The sequence below is a fragment of the Pongo pygmaeus genome, chromosome 3 (genome assembly GCF_028885625.2).
Source record: "Pongo pygmaeus isolate AG05252 chromosome 3, NHGRI_mPonPyg2-v2.0_pri, whole genome shotgun sequence".
Taxonomy (NCBI): Eukaryota; Metazoa; Chordata; class Mammalia; order Primates; family Hominidae; genus Pongo; species Pongo pygmaeus.
Window position 1 is genome coordinate 48,011,551 of NC_072376.2, and position 16,141 is coordinate 48,027,691.

The window sequence follows — 16,141 nt, forward strand, 5'->3', positions numbered from 1 at the left end:
ATTCATTTCAGTGTGTGCATTTCACCCATGCACAAGAAATAATCATTAGGAAGTTGGAAGTTAAGAGGAAAATGAGACCAAATGTCACTGTAAGAAAAGTGAATTGTATACCATCTGTGTGCGTGAGAGTATCTGGCTTGCTGTAAGTGCCGCTTCTTCTTCCGAGGACTCATCTGTATCCTCCTGATTGGTGAGGTTCAGGCTGGGGGTGCTACTAGAGCACTGGTACTCCTGGAGGGATGGAGTGTCCCCTTTGTCAATACTGTCCAGTGAGCGCCTGCGAACTCCCCAGTTGAAATTGTCCATACTTTCACCCTGGAAAAGCAAGACATGATTTCTAAAACCTCAAATACATGCTTCTAAATGTACTAAATGTAATATACCAGAAAAACATATACCAAGATGAAAAATACTTAATGCATCATTAAAAGCAGAGTTTCAATCAGCCCTTCAATTTCTTTAAACTGTTAACACACCATCAAATATTTATATTTAAAAAGATCAAAATTATTTGGTTGACAACCTGTTTTAACGAAATAATTTTCTTGACTTTCTATCTTGTATTACTGGGGACCAATTAAATCTACTATCTAAGCCATTTCTATTCTAATACACAAACATGAATGAGACCACAAAGAAGACAAATACATCACAGATGACAACAAATAAACAATCCACAACACCAGGCTGCAACTTACCTGCAGCTCCTGGTTAGCAAAAAGGAAAACACACAGAATTAGAAAAAAACGAAGACAAACATTTAAATATACACTACACTTTTGGGGAAAACTCTTTGTGATTTCTCAAACCCAAAGACTGATTCAAGCTCTGGATTAAGCTTTGTGCAGAAAGTCAACATGTGATTCAAATCTTTTTTTATGCAAAATATGTTGTGAAAAAGTCAGAGACAGACACTTAAAACAACATTTCTATGATACACTTTGGCAACACAAACTTTAAGAAAATCTTCAAGATTTACAAAGGTTTAATACTTAGTACAATGCAAAAACTGACTTCAAATACCCACATGCACTTGACAACATACAAGGTCACAATTATTTCAGTTGGCAGGATGGCTCTGGCTAAATTCAATGGTCATTTTTTGCTATAAAATATAATTTAAAATCAAGATCACAGCCATCAAAACATAACTGCTGCCAATTTTAAAAGGTCAAGAGGAAATATGACAAATTTCAATTTCTCCCACTTAAGGATTTATGTAAGTTATGTTTCTGTTATTCTAAGCAGCTCCTCCTTTTGTAAGGATATAATCCCTACAATTTTTCTTAGGCCCTGATATGACAAACCATATTGAGCTGGCTAGCAAAATATGATTTTTACATATCCCTCTACACAGGAATTGTCCAGATTAGAAGTTTTCAAATCTTCTTTTTTTTTTTGAAAGCAGAATAATACTTATTTCAAATGAAATTTTAGATGGCAGTCAATTGTGCAAAACTGAGAAAACCAGAGCTGCTCTGGTTGAAGGTGTCCAGGAGCTTGGCCCATTGGATCTTTGAATCTGTCCCGGCTGTTTCTGAAGATATCTTGGAAGCCCTAGGGCCCCGCATGTCAGAGTTTGAAAACCACCTTCCTAGAACATATCATTTCAAATATTATTATGTATCAAAACACATAATGGCAACAGCACTCAATATATATTTGGTGAGTGAATGAATATGCACTGTGGGCTTTCAAAGTGAGGAGATATTTTATTACAATTTTCATTAGTGGTTAAGTTTGTTTTGTAGCAATCAAAGTATTTCCTATTACCATGTTTTAAACAAGACTATATCCAGGTTTTAGAAAATGTGTATCGCTGATTTGGCCTAATTATGAGGGATAAATTAGCATGCTCCACCCCACCCCTGATTACTGTGACTTGAATTAAAGACAGAATTATAATGAACATCCTTAGTCCATTCTAAGGTTCTATTAAAAGCCATGTTTATTACCACTGACATTTTAGAGCACTGAATGAACTTGAAAGCATTTACAGTTCTCTTTAAACAAAAAAGAGGCAAACAAAAAGAAAAATAACCTTGCCATTACAAAAATGTCAAGAGCTGCCTTTAGAAATTTAAATTCTGGACTGAGAAAAGCAAATAACTACAGAGAGTTTAGAAGCTGCTCCTGGCCTTGGGTAGGGCAGCAGGTCTCTTTAACCTATTCCACTCTGTTACTTGGTTGTGCAAGTCTGTTCTATTTCCTACAATATATTTTTTCAAATGATGAGTGTGGAACTAATTTTAGGGTGGTAACCTATAATTAAAAAAAAAAAAAAAAGAATGAAAAGGAAGAGAATAGAAAATATCAGTATGCATAGCACAGAGTTTGGATGCATATTCTTGCAACTTTTATTTTTAAAGGTATATATATACTTGGATGTGATGTAAAATATATTAACTGTGGATTAGTGTCAAAAAAAAGTTTAAAAGCTACTGCTATGAAAGGTGCTAAATAATACTTGTTCTTGAGTTCCTATGAACCTGTACAATTGTGTCTTTGGGAAAATGTAAATGGTGGAGTATTCCATAGGAGCCTACACAGCTCCTAAACTGACATGAAGGCATTTGCATTACTTGGAGGCACCATGGTCACATCCTCACATCTGCAGGGGGCACTGAAGCATGTTGAGGAGAGGGAACTTTACTTCCTTAAACTGGTCTTCCATGGACAATGAACAGAGTGATATGGGAGAGTGCATTACATTTCATTCCTCCACCTCACCTATTAGAGCCAAAGGAAACACCCCTAACAAGAAGACCTGATGAATGTGTATGAGCTGTATATGAGTTGTATATGTATATGTACATGAGAGTTGATGAATGTGTATGATCTGTATGAGTTGTATATGTGTATGTATACAAGAGCTGATGAATGTGTATGAGCTGTATATGAGTTGTATATGTATATGTACATGAGAGTTGATGAATGTGTATGAGCTGTATATTAGTTGTATATGATGTGTATGTATATGAGAGTTGATGAATGTGTACGAGATGTATATGAGTCGTATATGTATACGTACATGAGAGTTGATGAATGTGTATGAGCTGTATATGAGTTGTATATGATGTGTATGTATATGAGAGTTGATGAATGTGTACGAGATGTATATGAGTTGTATATGTATATGTACATGAGAGTTGATGAATGTGTATGAGCTGTATATGAGTTGTATATGTGTATGTATATGAGCTGATGAATGTGTATGAGCTGTATATGAGTAGTATATATATATGTATATGAGAGCTAAACGTATTTGAGCTATGAGTTTTGATTCTTTAGAAAAAGATACATCAAGATATGGTATATACATACTTGGTATTAAGGCATTTTGGTCTGCTTGCGTACAGATATTTGTAGCAATTTCAAAATGTACATTTTTAAAACAAATCTATTTCATATAAACTTTCAGGGTTAAGAGACTGTGGTTTAGGGAACTGAGCTCAGCAACAGGAATGGATCTCTAATAGCTTAAGACAACCAGGGCAATCCTATTCTATTTAACAGAATGGTTGTTTCAGAAAGTAGCATGTGTCCTAATTTGGGCCAATGAGATGTTACAAGAAGTTTGCCAAGAGCATTTAGGAAAGCAACTTCTTTACTTTTCTGAGAGCATTTCTGGATGTGACCCTCACCTCCTTCAAACACTGCTGTGTGTGGGGCTAAGATTACCTAGCAATGATGACCGTTTTGCTGCTATCTGAGGTCAAGCTGACTTGCAGAGAAGGGGAGAGCCTAGAGAACTGCAGATAAACAGCCAGAAACTTCATTGAGCCATATCTAAATATAAGCTCTAATTCTGGACTAGTTTTGTGGGCTAATAAATCTACTTTTTGAGTTTTAAATTCCATTTAAAAAGCATCTAAACTGGCATAACTACCAATATAATATAATCCAGACTAAATCAATTTCAAAGAGAAATGCTTTGAGTATTAAATGAAACCGGGCATTTGAGAGAGTTACCTACATCATAAAGAAGAAAGTGATTTCGAACGTCAAAGAAAGAAGCTCAGTCATTTGCCAAAGGGAAGAGTTCTAGAAAGACAAACCCTTTGTGATAGTCAATTTAGTGGTAAGTGCAACTCTCTTTAAAGTTGTCCTTAATCAATTTTCATATAAATTTTTACCATTTGGCTGCATATTAGTTTGTAAGACAAATCATGCAAAACATTTAAGTCTAAACATACCCTGAAAATAATTTTGAAGAAATCCATTTTTTAATTTTATAAAGATAAAGATGAAGAAAAATGGAATGTTTCTCTTTTGTCTCAGACTTATTCTATTGACTAATTGTGGTAATCAAATTTAGTTCCTAATTTAGATTTTTACCTTTTTGACCTTACACTGACCTCCATAAGGAAAGATCCTGTGATCAAATCCTTAATTCTCATACAACTGTTCTATAAATATTAACAGAGAAAGCCCACATCCTTACCTCTGCATCTTCCAATTCAACATCTAAAAAGTCAAAATCCTTAAAAACACCAAACTGTTGTTCACTGCTATTATCTTCCACAGCTACTTCTTCCTCTTGATTTATGTCTTCTGTTGTAGAAATTAGGCTAGTCTGTTGGTCACCGACTTCCAAATCCTCATTAGAAGAAAATACAACCTGATGCCCAATTAAAAAAAAAAAAAAGTCCATCCATCAGATTTGTCACTCTGTGTATGAGATATCAGTACCCCAAAGCCACTGCAGGCCTCATTCTTCAATGAATTCAGAGCTTAAATTTGGTCTTCATGTTTAACTAGTTGAACACATAGTTAGCATGGCTGCCAGGTGTCACAAGAGATAAGAAATCTTTTTTCATTCTGAGTTAATACCGTAAGTAAGGTAAATCAGAAAAGGCAAGCAAGGAGACAGATAATTTCTTCAAGGAATAACATGATCTTTAAGACCTTGACACAGGACTTCATGATTACTCACTGATGGGTTCTTTGGGAGGCCAGATTCTGGACCACAGAGAGAAAGCACATTCATTAGCTTTTCTCTTGTTCTTCGCTAAAGAAAAAAAAAAAATTAAAATGTTAGGACTACTGATAAAATAAGACAAATTCTCAAGTTTTCACACCTATAACAAAACTGACTCTTCTATTCTATGAATGTTCCATTTTGATATTCTTTATGTACCTGTGATAACTGTGGCCTTTTCCAACTAACAGGAACCAAGGCATTAGAATTAGAACCAGAAGAAGTTGAGGAAGTACTTCTAGTGACAGCAATAACTTTTGGTTTCCCATTTCTTCCAGCCGCACTGTGCTGATCACCATATTTGTTTCCAATAATTGGTGTCTACACAGAAACAAAATGTCAGTGTTTGGCTCAAATATTTCAACATAAAAGAAACTTAAAAGGGTTAACAGTGCACCTATAATATTTTTTACAAACAAAAAAACAACATGAGGAGAGAAATTACTTTGCATGAGGCAGATGTTAACAAAGATCAAAGGTAATGATAGATATATATTTTTTAATCAAGAGGCTTTATTGGAAATAATAATTTTACATCTGAGATTATCAGAAAGCCTATTCCTACTTTAAATATAATCTGCATTCTTTAAAAACCACCATCTCCACCTTTCCCCACCATGATTATAAAATATACCCAAAACTCAGAAAATATAAAAAAGATTTATATTTTAAATATAAAATCATCTGTTTTCTTACCACTCAGACTTAATATTTGTTAAATTTTGGCGCTTTTTCAAAGCATATTGTTAAGTATGCTTCAGCAATGTGGTTTAGCAAATACTGAAGTAACAAAAGAGGAACATTTCTATGTAGATTCTTACTACAAATCTGATGTGTAATACTTCCAAAATTTATTTCAGTAAAAATTCTATGATAATAAAAAACTCATTTATATTTGACTTTGTAAAGTGTTTTAAATTTGCATTTGAAAATAAAATTCAAGCTCATCTGCATGTCATACGAGTCCCTTTATGCTCAACTGATCATCCTTCTCTCCCTAGCCCTCAACTACGACCATTTCCCCCTCTCTGAACTTCACACACCAGCAAAACTGAGCTTGCTCTTGTTTTCCAAACATACCATGCTCTTTTATAGACCCGTGTTTTAGCCTATGTTGCCCCTCTGCATGGAATATCCACTAAGTAAACTTCTAATCATCTTTTAATGATGACTCCAGACTTTTAAGGAGGCCTTCTCTTCTACCACCACCACCTCTGTGTAATCAAACTTGGACACTTACCATGCTGACTGTAAACTGTTTATGTGCCTGACTTCCCTACTACACATGTATCCATTGGACCATGTGTGATTGCCTCTATACCTCTGGTGTATCTCCAGTGCCTATGCATGGCAGGTACTGAGGAATTTTTGATGCAACAAATTGAAATTAAGTATACAAAATGTTTTGAGAATTTGCATCACTGCTTCAAATAACATAATTAAGTTACACGATCGATTTCTGAATCAGAAGGAAAAGGAAAGCCAAGCTTCTCTATCATACTACCATGCTATTATACATACATCTTGCTAGAAATTCTCAGATATTATTAACTAAAAAATTAGTAACAAATATGCTTTCTATATAAAAAAATAAAGTTTAGGATAAATTCTAATGCCAAGATTAAACTGCAATAAAACATTTTTTATCTATATAATTCTTTCAACAAAAAAGTAAGTAGAGCTTCAATTTTTAATCTTTCTCAACCTTACAATACTTGATCAATAACTTCTTTCTTGAAAAGTTCCTCCCTTGGCTTCCGAAAGACCATTTCAATGGCACCAAAGCACCAAGAGTGGGCTCAGGTGCCAGAGGGAAAAAAAAATTGGGACTCTCAGCAAGGATGAGAAATCTTTAAGTGAGATTTTTATTAATATACAGCATAGCCAGGCTTCAGGGTTCCTTCTGGACTGATGGCCCCTGCTTCTGTCTAGTCCTAAAATACCCAGTTTCTCAGGTTTCCTTTAGTTGTTGCCTTCTGTTCTTTTCAGTTTTCCTTCCATGGTTTCAGCCATCCACTTATACAACACTGAAACCCTTAATTTGTTACTTCCACCCAAGTTTTCCTCTAAAACTTCAGATCCCAAAATTTAACTGACCACCAGGCACCTCCTTTAGTATGTTTCTGGGTCACTTCTGAGTCAACATGTCCAAGACGGAACTCATTGCCCCCTCTCCTTCCTTGCTGTAAGATCTGTTCCTGCATTCCCACTCTCTTGAATGGTGCAGCATTAATCTACCTGTCAAGGCCATTCATCAAATCCTTGATGCCTCTTCCCCACTTTCCCATTAAATCCCATCAAGTTACTTCCTTGGTCTTTTTGTAAACCATCTCTCTTCCTTCTTCATTACCTCTGCAATTGTCTTGGGACAGTCCCACATTATCTTTTGCCCAAATTCTTCTAACAGATTCCTTACCAATTGTCCTCTCCTCCTCCCTGCTCTTTTTTCTATCCTGTGGCTAGAGTGATCCTCCTAAAACGCAAACCCTAATACGCCAACTAAAAATCCTTTAAGAGCTCCTACTGGTTTAGATAAAACCAGCTTGTTACTATGAAATGCAAGATCCCCGTGATCTTGCCCCTTCCTATGCCTTCAGCCTCATTTCTCATCACACTCTACTTGCATTTTTTTGAGCTCTGTGCCCAAGGTAGGCTGTACTAGTTGGAAGTGTCTGGAACACTATGCTTTCTCACACTTACAAGCCTTCATTCACACATTCTCTATTTCTTTGTATTTAACCTCCCCTCCCCAAACTGCCATAGATGCCTATCTAGAATTACTTGTCTTTCAACACTCAGCTCAGATGTTGGCTCCTTTCTGAAACCACTCCTTTAGATAGATGCTACATATTCCCCTAGCACTTTTAATGTATTCCAGCCAAGTGTTGATTACAATGTTTAGCTGTTAAGCTAAACACTGTTGGGAAGCTAAGTTGTGACGTTTCTTTTAGATGGGGAATGTACAGTCTGTTTCTTTAACAGACAGTAAGCTTTCTAACAGCAGGCCTTCCCCCCATCCCCACTTTGTTGTTCGTAACAGCTATCATATTGTCTAACACTGGGTATGAGCTCAATCAATGTTTGTTAAATCAAAGAATGAATAAATAAACAAATGAAAATTCCTAGTAGAGTACCTTCATCAATTTCTGAGCATCTTACCTCAGATATATCAAAGTGAAAATCTAAGGTCTTCCCAGGCAACTCCTTAGAAACATTATTAAAAATTTTAGTGAAGGATATTTCAGGAGAACCTGTATCTCCTCCATAGGTCTTGGGGATATCACTGGGTACGACAAGACTCGCAGAGCGTGACACAACCAGCTTTAATATGTTAAGGGCTTCCTTCCAGTAAGGACTCTGGTTTAAAAAATAATTGACACGTAAAAGTTACAAATGCACATTCAACTAAGAACAACAATTTACTGTACACCATGAAAATATTATTTCTACAAAAATACTTGTAAAAATTACTCATTTTTAAGATCCTTAATGAAAGGTTTGAGTTACAAAAGGAAAGAAAACACAAGTTATTATTTGTACTGTTAGATTTATCAGATACTGTACATGTAATAATGCTACCCAACTGAAATATCTTGCTTTTCTCCCAATAAGTGCTTTGTAATTATCATTAATTTCGACAGACTAATACAGTAACTTGGCAGTAGTAGTAAACAAAAGATTTGTATATATGTCAACTTTTAGCTGAATGGTTTATAGCTGTGAGACTCTAAAATTTAAGTATTTTAAGTCTTTGCAGATGAAAATTTTTTAACGAATACCTTCCTTTTTAGACATAAAAATATTAAAATACTAAAATACAGTTAAGTCTTTTTTTCTTGATGGCCCAGGCCCCACATACTGAGAGTAGATACCATGCTAATGTGATGTTCTCAGGGATTACTGAGTTGTGTAGGGTGAGGTTTTTTTTTTTTTCCCTACGTATTTTGGCTATTTAAAAAAATTTTTTTTCTGCTTGTCTTAGTTTTGTATATTCCTACCAATAAAATCTAGGAATTATTTATGAGATAGATGTATATGTAGAGAAGAGTCAATGTTTGATAAAGACTTTATAATATCTTTCTTTTACCACCCACTGAAAAGGATACATAGAAAAAACTACTTCTTATTTATGGTACCAAAAATCACATCTCAACCTTGTATTATGTTATACATATTCTTTCACAGCTGATATCTGAGGAAGGAAAAATAACCATTAAGACACCAAAAAAAGGAAGTAAAAAATCTTTGGCAGAACTGCGCTATCCAATTGAGTTCATAACATCTTGCTATGAAGACACCTAAAACACAAAATACTTGATAATAAAAAGGTCTACATGATACTGTGACATTTTAAGAATAGCACTGTAAAAAGTAGTTTAAAGGCCGGGAGCAATGGCTCACGCCTGTAATCCCAGTACTTTGGGAGGCCAATGCAGGCAGATCACTTGAGGTCAGGAGTTTGACACCGGCCTGGCCAATGTGGTGAAATCCCATCTCTACTAAAAATACAAAAATCAGCTAGGCATGGTGGTACGTGCCTCTAATTCCAGCTACTTGGGAGGCTGAGGCAGGACAATCCTTGAACCCAGGAGGCAGAGGTTGCAGTGAGCCAAGATCGCACCTCTGCACTTCAGCCTGGGCAAGAGACTCCATCTCAAAACAAAACAAAACAAAACAAAACAGTTTATATTTAACAAAATCATGACTAAGTAGAAATAATCATCATTTTTTTTCTGACAGAAATAATTACAATCTCTGGGCACCATGAAATGCTAAACTTTAGGGATGTTTTCATAAATTATATTGCTGGCTGCATTTAAATGTAAAAGATTATCAATAATTCAATTCTGTGAAATATTTAGTTGTTTAATAAAGCACAAGCCAGCAGCTGTGATGAGCCATCAGCTAAATATGATCTTGATTCACACATTTATAAAGAAATCTGGAAAACAAATTGAGTCAACATTTTAAAATTAGGAGATTTTACAGAAAAATGTAGATTTCCAGCTTCTCTTAAAATGAGAAGTCTCGCCACACTGGACCCATATTCTAACATGAAAACCACCAGAGGAAGCTAAGTTGTGTTGCTCCTTTGAGACGGGGAGTGTGCAGTTCACTTAGCCACAAATCTATGCTCCTTCTGGTTACCTGCTTGTCCACTGGCAAGTTGAGCTTGTGGTTCTGAACATAAGAAATGTACCTATGGTTCATAAGGTAGTGAATTCAATGTGGTATATGTTTCTATGTGAAATACAGCAAATATTTTATAAGTTTTTTTTTTAAGGTGTAAGAAGAAAAGAGAAATGTGCTTTAGAAAGAGATATAACTGCTATCTGGTAAAGCCTCACTCACTGAAGGATAAGACACAAGATAAATAGGGCCACCAGAAAATCTTCCATTTTTTGGATATCTGCAATCACTGATTTTCAAGGGAATGTAAGAGGTAACCTGGATTACATAACTGAATCCTGAAAACATTTTGATACAGTTTTATTACTTTCAGATACGAACTAGAATAAATTCGTTGCCAGCTAAGTATTTCCCATTCTAAGTTCTGCTCCAGTGAATGCAAATGTGTAACACAACATATTAATCTATTAAGGTTGTTAATGAGCTTGTTCTCTTTGGTGAGTTGTATCCATCCTACTGATCTGCTCAGCAATGCCTTTCTTAACTGGTAGCTCAAACTGACAGCTTAACTGAATTTCAAAGGTGAAATTCAGCAAAGACCAGGCCAACTTGTCATCATTTACATCTAAATCAAGTTTAATTTTCCACTTTCTAAATGTCTGGCACTTTTTATCAGACACAAAAAAAATCTCTAAAATGCAAACTCTTCAAAGAGGTTTTCTGTTTCTAAAAGTAGTGTATGCCCACTAAGTAGAATCTCATTAAAAAACAGAAAGGTGCGAAGAAAGAAAGAACAATGAGGCCAGGCGCGGTGGCTCACGCCTGTAATCCCAGCACTTTGGGAGGCTGAGGTGGGCAGATTACCTGAGGTCAGGAGTTCGAGACCAGCCTGGCCAACATGGCGAAACCTATCTCTACTAAAAATACAAAAATTAGCTGGGTGTGGTGGTAGATGCCTGTAATCCCAGCTACTTAGGAGGCTGAGGCAGGAGACTCACTTGAATCCAGGAGGCAGAGGCTGCAGTGAGCCGAGACTGCGCCACTGCACTCCAGCCTGGGCAACAGAGCAAGACTCCATCTCAAAACAAAAACAAAAACAACCAATGAGTCACAGTCCTAATTTCCAGAGTTTTGACTGCTGCAATGTGTATATGCATTCCCTCCCATCATTACAGAACATTACAGAAATTGTTAATACGAAAAGTAGAAATCATACTAATTCTGATTCTGGTTTTTGTCACTTATATTGAGAACATTTTCCACATTGCAAATATCCTGAAAACATGATTTATGGTTGAACCACTTCCCTATTCTTTGACATTTAAGGCATTTCCAATATTGTATGATTATAAATCATTTTTAGATGAAAAATGTTATATGTAAGTTTTGTGGTCACTCACCTGTACATATTTGCCAATAATCTTTATGATCTCCAGATTAAACTGCTTGGCTGGGGCTGCAGACAGGTCAATATGACTCAACAGACTATAAATAATCTGTAGTAATGATTGCTGCATACTGGACAATCCTTTTTCTAATAGCTAAAAATAATGTTAAAAGTAATATTAAAGTATACTTTAATCAGGTTGAATAAAAACTCAATATTTACATTTAAGAGGTTGAAAAACACAGATTTAGCCTATGAGTTTATAGTTATGTGTATTAGAAATCTAGAGACTAATAAAGTGAAAGGCAGAGTCTATTACTGTTATTTTTCCTTGGTTCAGAAAGGAGAATTAGACCATAACTTTTCATCTAAATCATGGTGTTTTATTTCCTTAACTAATTTAGTAGGTATTACTTTATTATAAACTGACAAACATTTTTAGTGACTAGGAATCTCTTGCTTTTGACTTTTTCTTTGCGCCTATCTACTTAGTAATTTACTTTTCTGGGCATAAAGTTACTTCTTAGGCATCAAATAGATATTAACTTTTTGTGCTGTTCTAGGGCTACTTTATCATCTATTTTTTGCTGCCTCAAAATCATATTTTAGATAGGAAGCAAATGTATCATCAAACTAAAAACTTTTCCAGAAGAAATACTTTTGTATGCTGTAATTATTATTCTAGAAAAGATTTCTAAGCTAAAACCTAATTTTGTAGAAATAAAAATTATAACCATTCTCTAGGATCAGGACCACTAAAAACCCATTTTCCATTTTTAATTAGGTAAAGTGTATATTATTTTGAGTTTCATGTCACTTAAGGACAGTAAATAAGGATATAAACACTGGACATGGAAAAAAACCCCACCTTTATAAAAACTTCTTTTACACTTGATAGGAAGTACTTATATTTTTATCTTAAAAAATTGTTAACTATGTTGACTCTCAGACAATTTGAGTATCAGTTAATACCAGTGCTGCTTCTGCATATAAATCAACTTGATAAGGTGCCACAGAGTAGTTAAAATATATATATGTGTATACATTTACATATTATATATAGTAAATAAGAAAATATTTTTGGTAAATTTACCTCTGCAAGATAAGTCACAAGATTAAATGTTGTATCTGAGAAGGAGTCATGCAGGTATCTGCACACGACATTGATCCAGTTAGAACAGTCTCTGGAATATGTGTGCGTACTGTACAAACTCATCATGTGTGCCAGATTGACAAGTGTTGGGCATTTTTCTTCTGCACAAACCTAGAAAACAAATAAAATTATTTCATTCACCTAAAATAAAGACACAAGTTTAACTTGATTTTATGCTAAATGTATTTGCTTAATGAAATAATTTAGATGTATATTGGTTTTAATGCATTTTACTTCAATACGTTAGAAAAGTGAAATGAGAAAAAAGCACAAGGCATTCTTCACAGAATAGTAAGAGCTAATACAGAAAGAGGATTAATGTCTTTGTGGGTACTAAATAGTACGGCCTTATTCAGTCTGAAGATCTGTAAACTGTCTCTGGCAGAAACCATGTATGGTGTGAACTTGGGACATCATTTTGGAATTGCTTTGTCAAACCCAGGATGGATCAGTGCACAAGTGCCTACACAGGCAGATATAACTACGGAATTCTCAGGTAAGCTCCGAGCTGCTGTGACTGGGAGGAAATGCTTCAGCCTCCAGCTGTGTCCGGGGTATCTCAGTAGAGCAGTCAGTTGCAAACAGCCTCAACATGTGTGACAGTCAAAGGACATCATTGCGGCTCTGATAAAATCTGGATTCCAGAATCTCCAATGGATGACAATCTGCATGGTGGACCCCAAACTGCTCTTCAGGAAATCACCTAAAGCTCTAAGATCCTCGGCCAATCTTTTAGAGCCTACTCCAAAATGTACTGACTCTCATGTTTGTTTGATACAATATTAAAGAATCTGAACCAACTAATGTTTGGGGGGAATTTTACTGACTGAATGCACTTCTTAGTCTGTTTGTTCCCTGGGTTATTGGTGAGGATGTTCCCTGGCCTCTCCCAGGGGACACCTGAGCTATGCAGAACTGGAAAAAGGCCATGCTACTCTTACATACCCATCTGTCATAAAAGGCTAGCCTCATTGTCATTTCTGCTTTTAGTTTTCCTTTTCCTTACTCTTCTATCTTACGGATGTCTTGTATGTATTTTTACAACTACCTACAGCATTTGGTAAAGAAACTGTCCTTTTAAATAAATACATCTTCAACTTTCAAATGAATATCACTAATTTTGGTAATTCAGAAGATGTTTAATAGGCTTGGAGGGCCTCAAATTCATCATTTGGACATTACCATGGAACAAGCACAAAATATAAAGGTTATGCAAGGTCGTGCATAGACTATTAACACAGTAGTACCTGGGAAGTTATTTTATAAAATCATTAAAACCAGGTGATTTCATGCAGTAGTGTTTTGCCCATAAAACAGACACCAGAAAGAAAAAGAAAAAATGGGTTGGTATTTCTTATTTGCATTTCAAAATGTAATAATTTAACATATTATTAAAAATCGCATAATTTTACAACTTCTCAAGTTGTTAAATTCTTTAAAACATAAAAAACTTTCCTGAAGAATAAAACATTCTTCAAGAATTCTTACATTCTTAAATAATTTTTTTAAGGAATGATTTTAAAAAACTTATTTTTTGAAAAGGGAGAAAATTCCTTGGAATATGTGCCGTGCAATTTTATAATAGAACAAGTGACAGATTTAATTTTGGAATTTTTGAAATGCCAGGTTAAAATACGATCCAAAAAGAGTGTGTTTTATAACAAACTTTTTTAGCACACTATTTTTGCCATAATGAATCACTAAAGAGAAAAATATTTGTCTTAAGTGTTGCCTCATTTTGAAATTCTGTGCTCTCCAAAGGCACAAACAGTAGAACTAGGGATATTTGCATAATGAAGGAGCACATAATGGCAGAAAATTACTCTTGACAGTTATAAGTGAGAGAATAATTAAGGAACCAATTTAATTCACATCCTGCAGGTTGCTAAAAGCATACGGAGAGGGAACCTTTGTGTGCTGTCCAACAGGAAGAAAACAGACTTAAAAACAATTTATGAATCACAGAAGGCCATATCTGATTTCTTAAAAACATAAAAGATATTTGGGAATTTCCATGGCCCTACTGTGGTCACGATATCAGCAGCTCGATATTCAAGGAGCTATAACATCCTTCAGGCTAGGAGGCCACACTCCTTAGTTATCCCAGCATTTAGCAGGCAGTAATCATTCAACACATTTCAGTTGCCACTCTTAAATGCTTCTACTTCCCTTTTTAGGGGATTTATGCCTTTTATTTTCTTGAAACCCCCAAGTAAACCAATTTACATTTTCCCCCTTATATTTGCTTTCCAACCCCTCAGGTAGGGAAAAAAACTTTGTTTACACAAATTTTCTAATCATGTGTCACTAAAATATTAAAATGAAAGTTATTTTAATAAATTTTGTATTACTATTAGACTTTATTAATGCAAATACAGGCAGTTGGTTTTAGGCAAGTAATCATTTTCAAAAGGCAATATTTCTAATAGTCATAATTTTCACCCTCTCCTGATATTTAATGTTCTATTGGATTAGTTTAATAAAAACCAAGAATAAAAGACAACTTTTGGCTTATTTCCTACCACCACCATTTTTATTAAAGAAATGAAGATGTTTCCATTAGCTAAAATAATGGCTCTTTTAAAATACATGCTTTTAGAATAATTATATTAAGAATCTTTCCCTATCTAATTTATTTAGAAATTTAATTGGGGATGGTGTTGAGCATATTTTATTAAATATTTTCATATCATTTATTAAATGTTATTTATCAAGATAGTGAAAAGGTTCTTACTCTTATTACCGCTAATGGGATTCACTGGGTTGCCAGTATTTTCCTTCTTTACTATGCTGGCACCTGGAGATAAATGTGCACTTAGCAGTGCTGCAATCTGGGCCATGGAAAGGTGGGGGTTTTATTTGGCTTTCTGCATGCTTGCTCTTTCCCCTTGCTGTGCTACTTGTTAATCAAATCCCAGCTTTAAAAAAAAATTGCTTACATAAAAAGCTTTTTCTGGGGATTTTATTTGCTTGTTCTCTTCTGTAGAAAAACTTCCTTTTTTTTTTTTTCTCCCGGTACTTTAGCCAAGTTCTTTTACTTATCTTGCTATTCACTCACCTCCCCCAGTTCACCAAATTTCCTATTATATGTATGCTACTTGTAAATTTATATAACTCCCTCTTAGAACTGTTTATATTTTCAGTCTGAAAAGCCTTTTTTCCTCCAGACTCAATGACTGAAAAAAGTTATGAATTATATTTAAGCAAAAGGCAGGCTGTTTCAGAGTTCCTTATTGTTCTTGAGAGGGGACTACTAAAAATATAAAATATCAAAATCACATTCTTTTAACATGAAGGTTAAGAGCTATAATACTTTTAAACAAATGTTAACAGATGATTTACAAAAATATATAAATCAAAATCACATTCTTCTAACATTAAGGTTAAGAGCCATAATACTTTTAAACAAATGTTAACAGATGATTTACAAATAGCTACATCACTGTTTCTAAAACAGTATGATTTTTGAAGGTAAAAGAGCCAAATAAGG

General features: G+C 34.8%; 1 protein-coding gene across 6 annotated transcripts in view; it reads right to left on the reverse strand.

Annotated features, from left to right (window-relative positions):
• FRYL (FRY like transcription coactivator) overlaps positions 1 to 16,141 on the reverse strand; it is a 276,010-nt gene that overhangs the window by 24,822 nt on the left and 235,047 nt on the right. For all 6 annotated transcript variants that reach the window (XM_063663636.1, XM_063663634.1, XM_054486860.1 and 3 more), the window contains 7 exons: positions 12,592 to 12,762; positions 11,512 to 11,652; positions 8,141 to 8,338; positions 5,141 to 5,302; positions 4,937 to 5,011; positions 4,445 to 4,621; positions 112 to 315 (listed from right to left, as the gene is read on the reverse strand). In XM_063663636.1, coding sequence (XP_063519706.1) covers positions 112 to 315; positions 4,445 to 4,621; positions 4,937 to 5,011; positions 5,141 to 5,302; positions 8,141 to 8,338; positions 11,512 to 11,652; positions 12,592 to 12,762 — 1,128 coding nt within the window. The remainder of the gene's footprint in view (positions 1 to 111; positions 316 to 4,444; positions 4,622 to 4,936; positions 5,012 to 5,140; positions 5,303 to 8,140; positions 8,339 to 11,511; positions 11,653 to 12,591; positions 12,763 to 16,141) is intronic.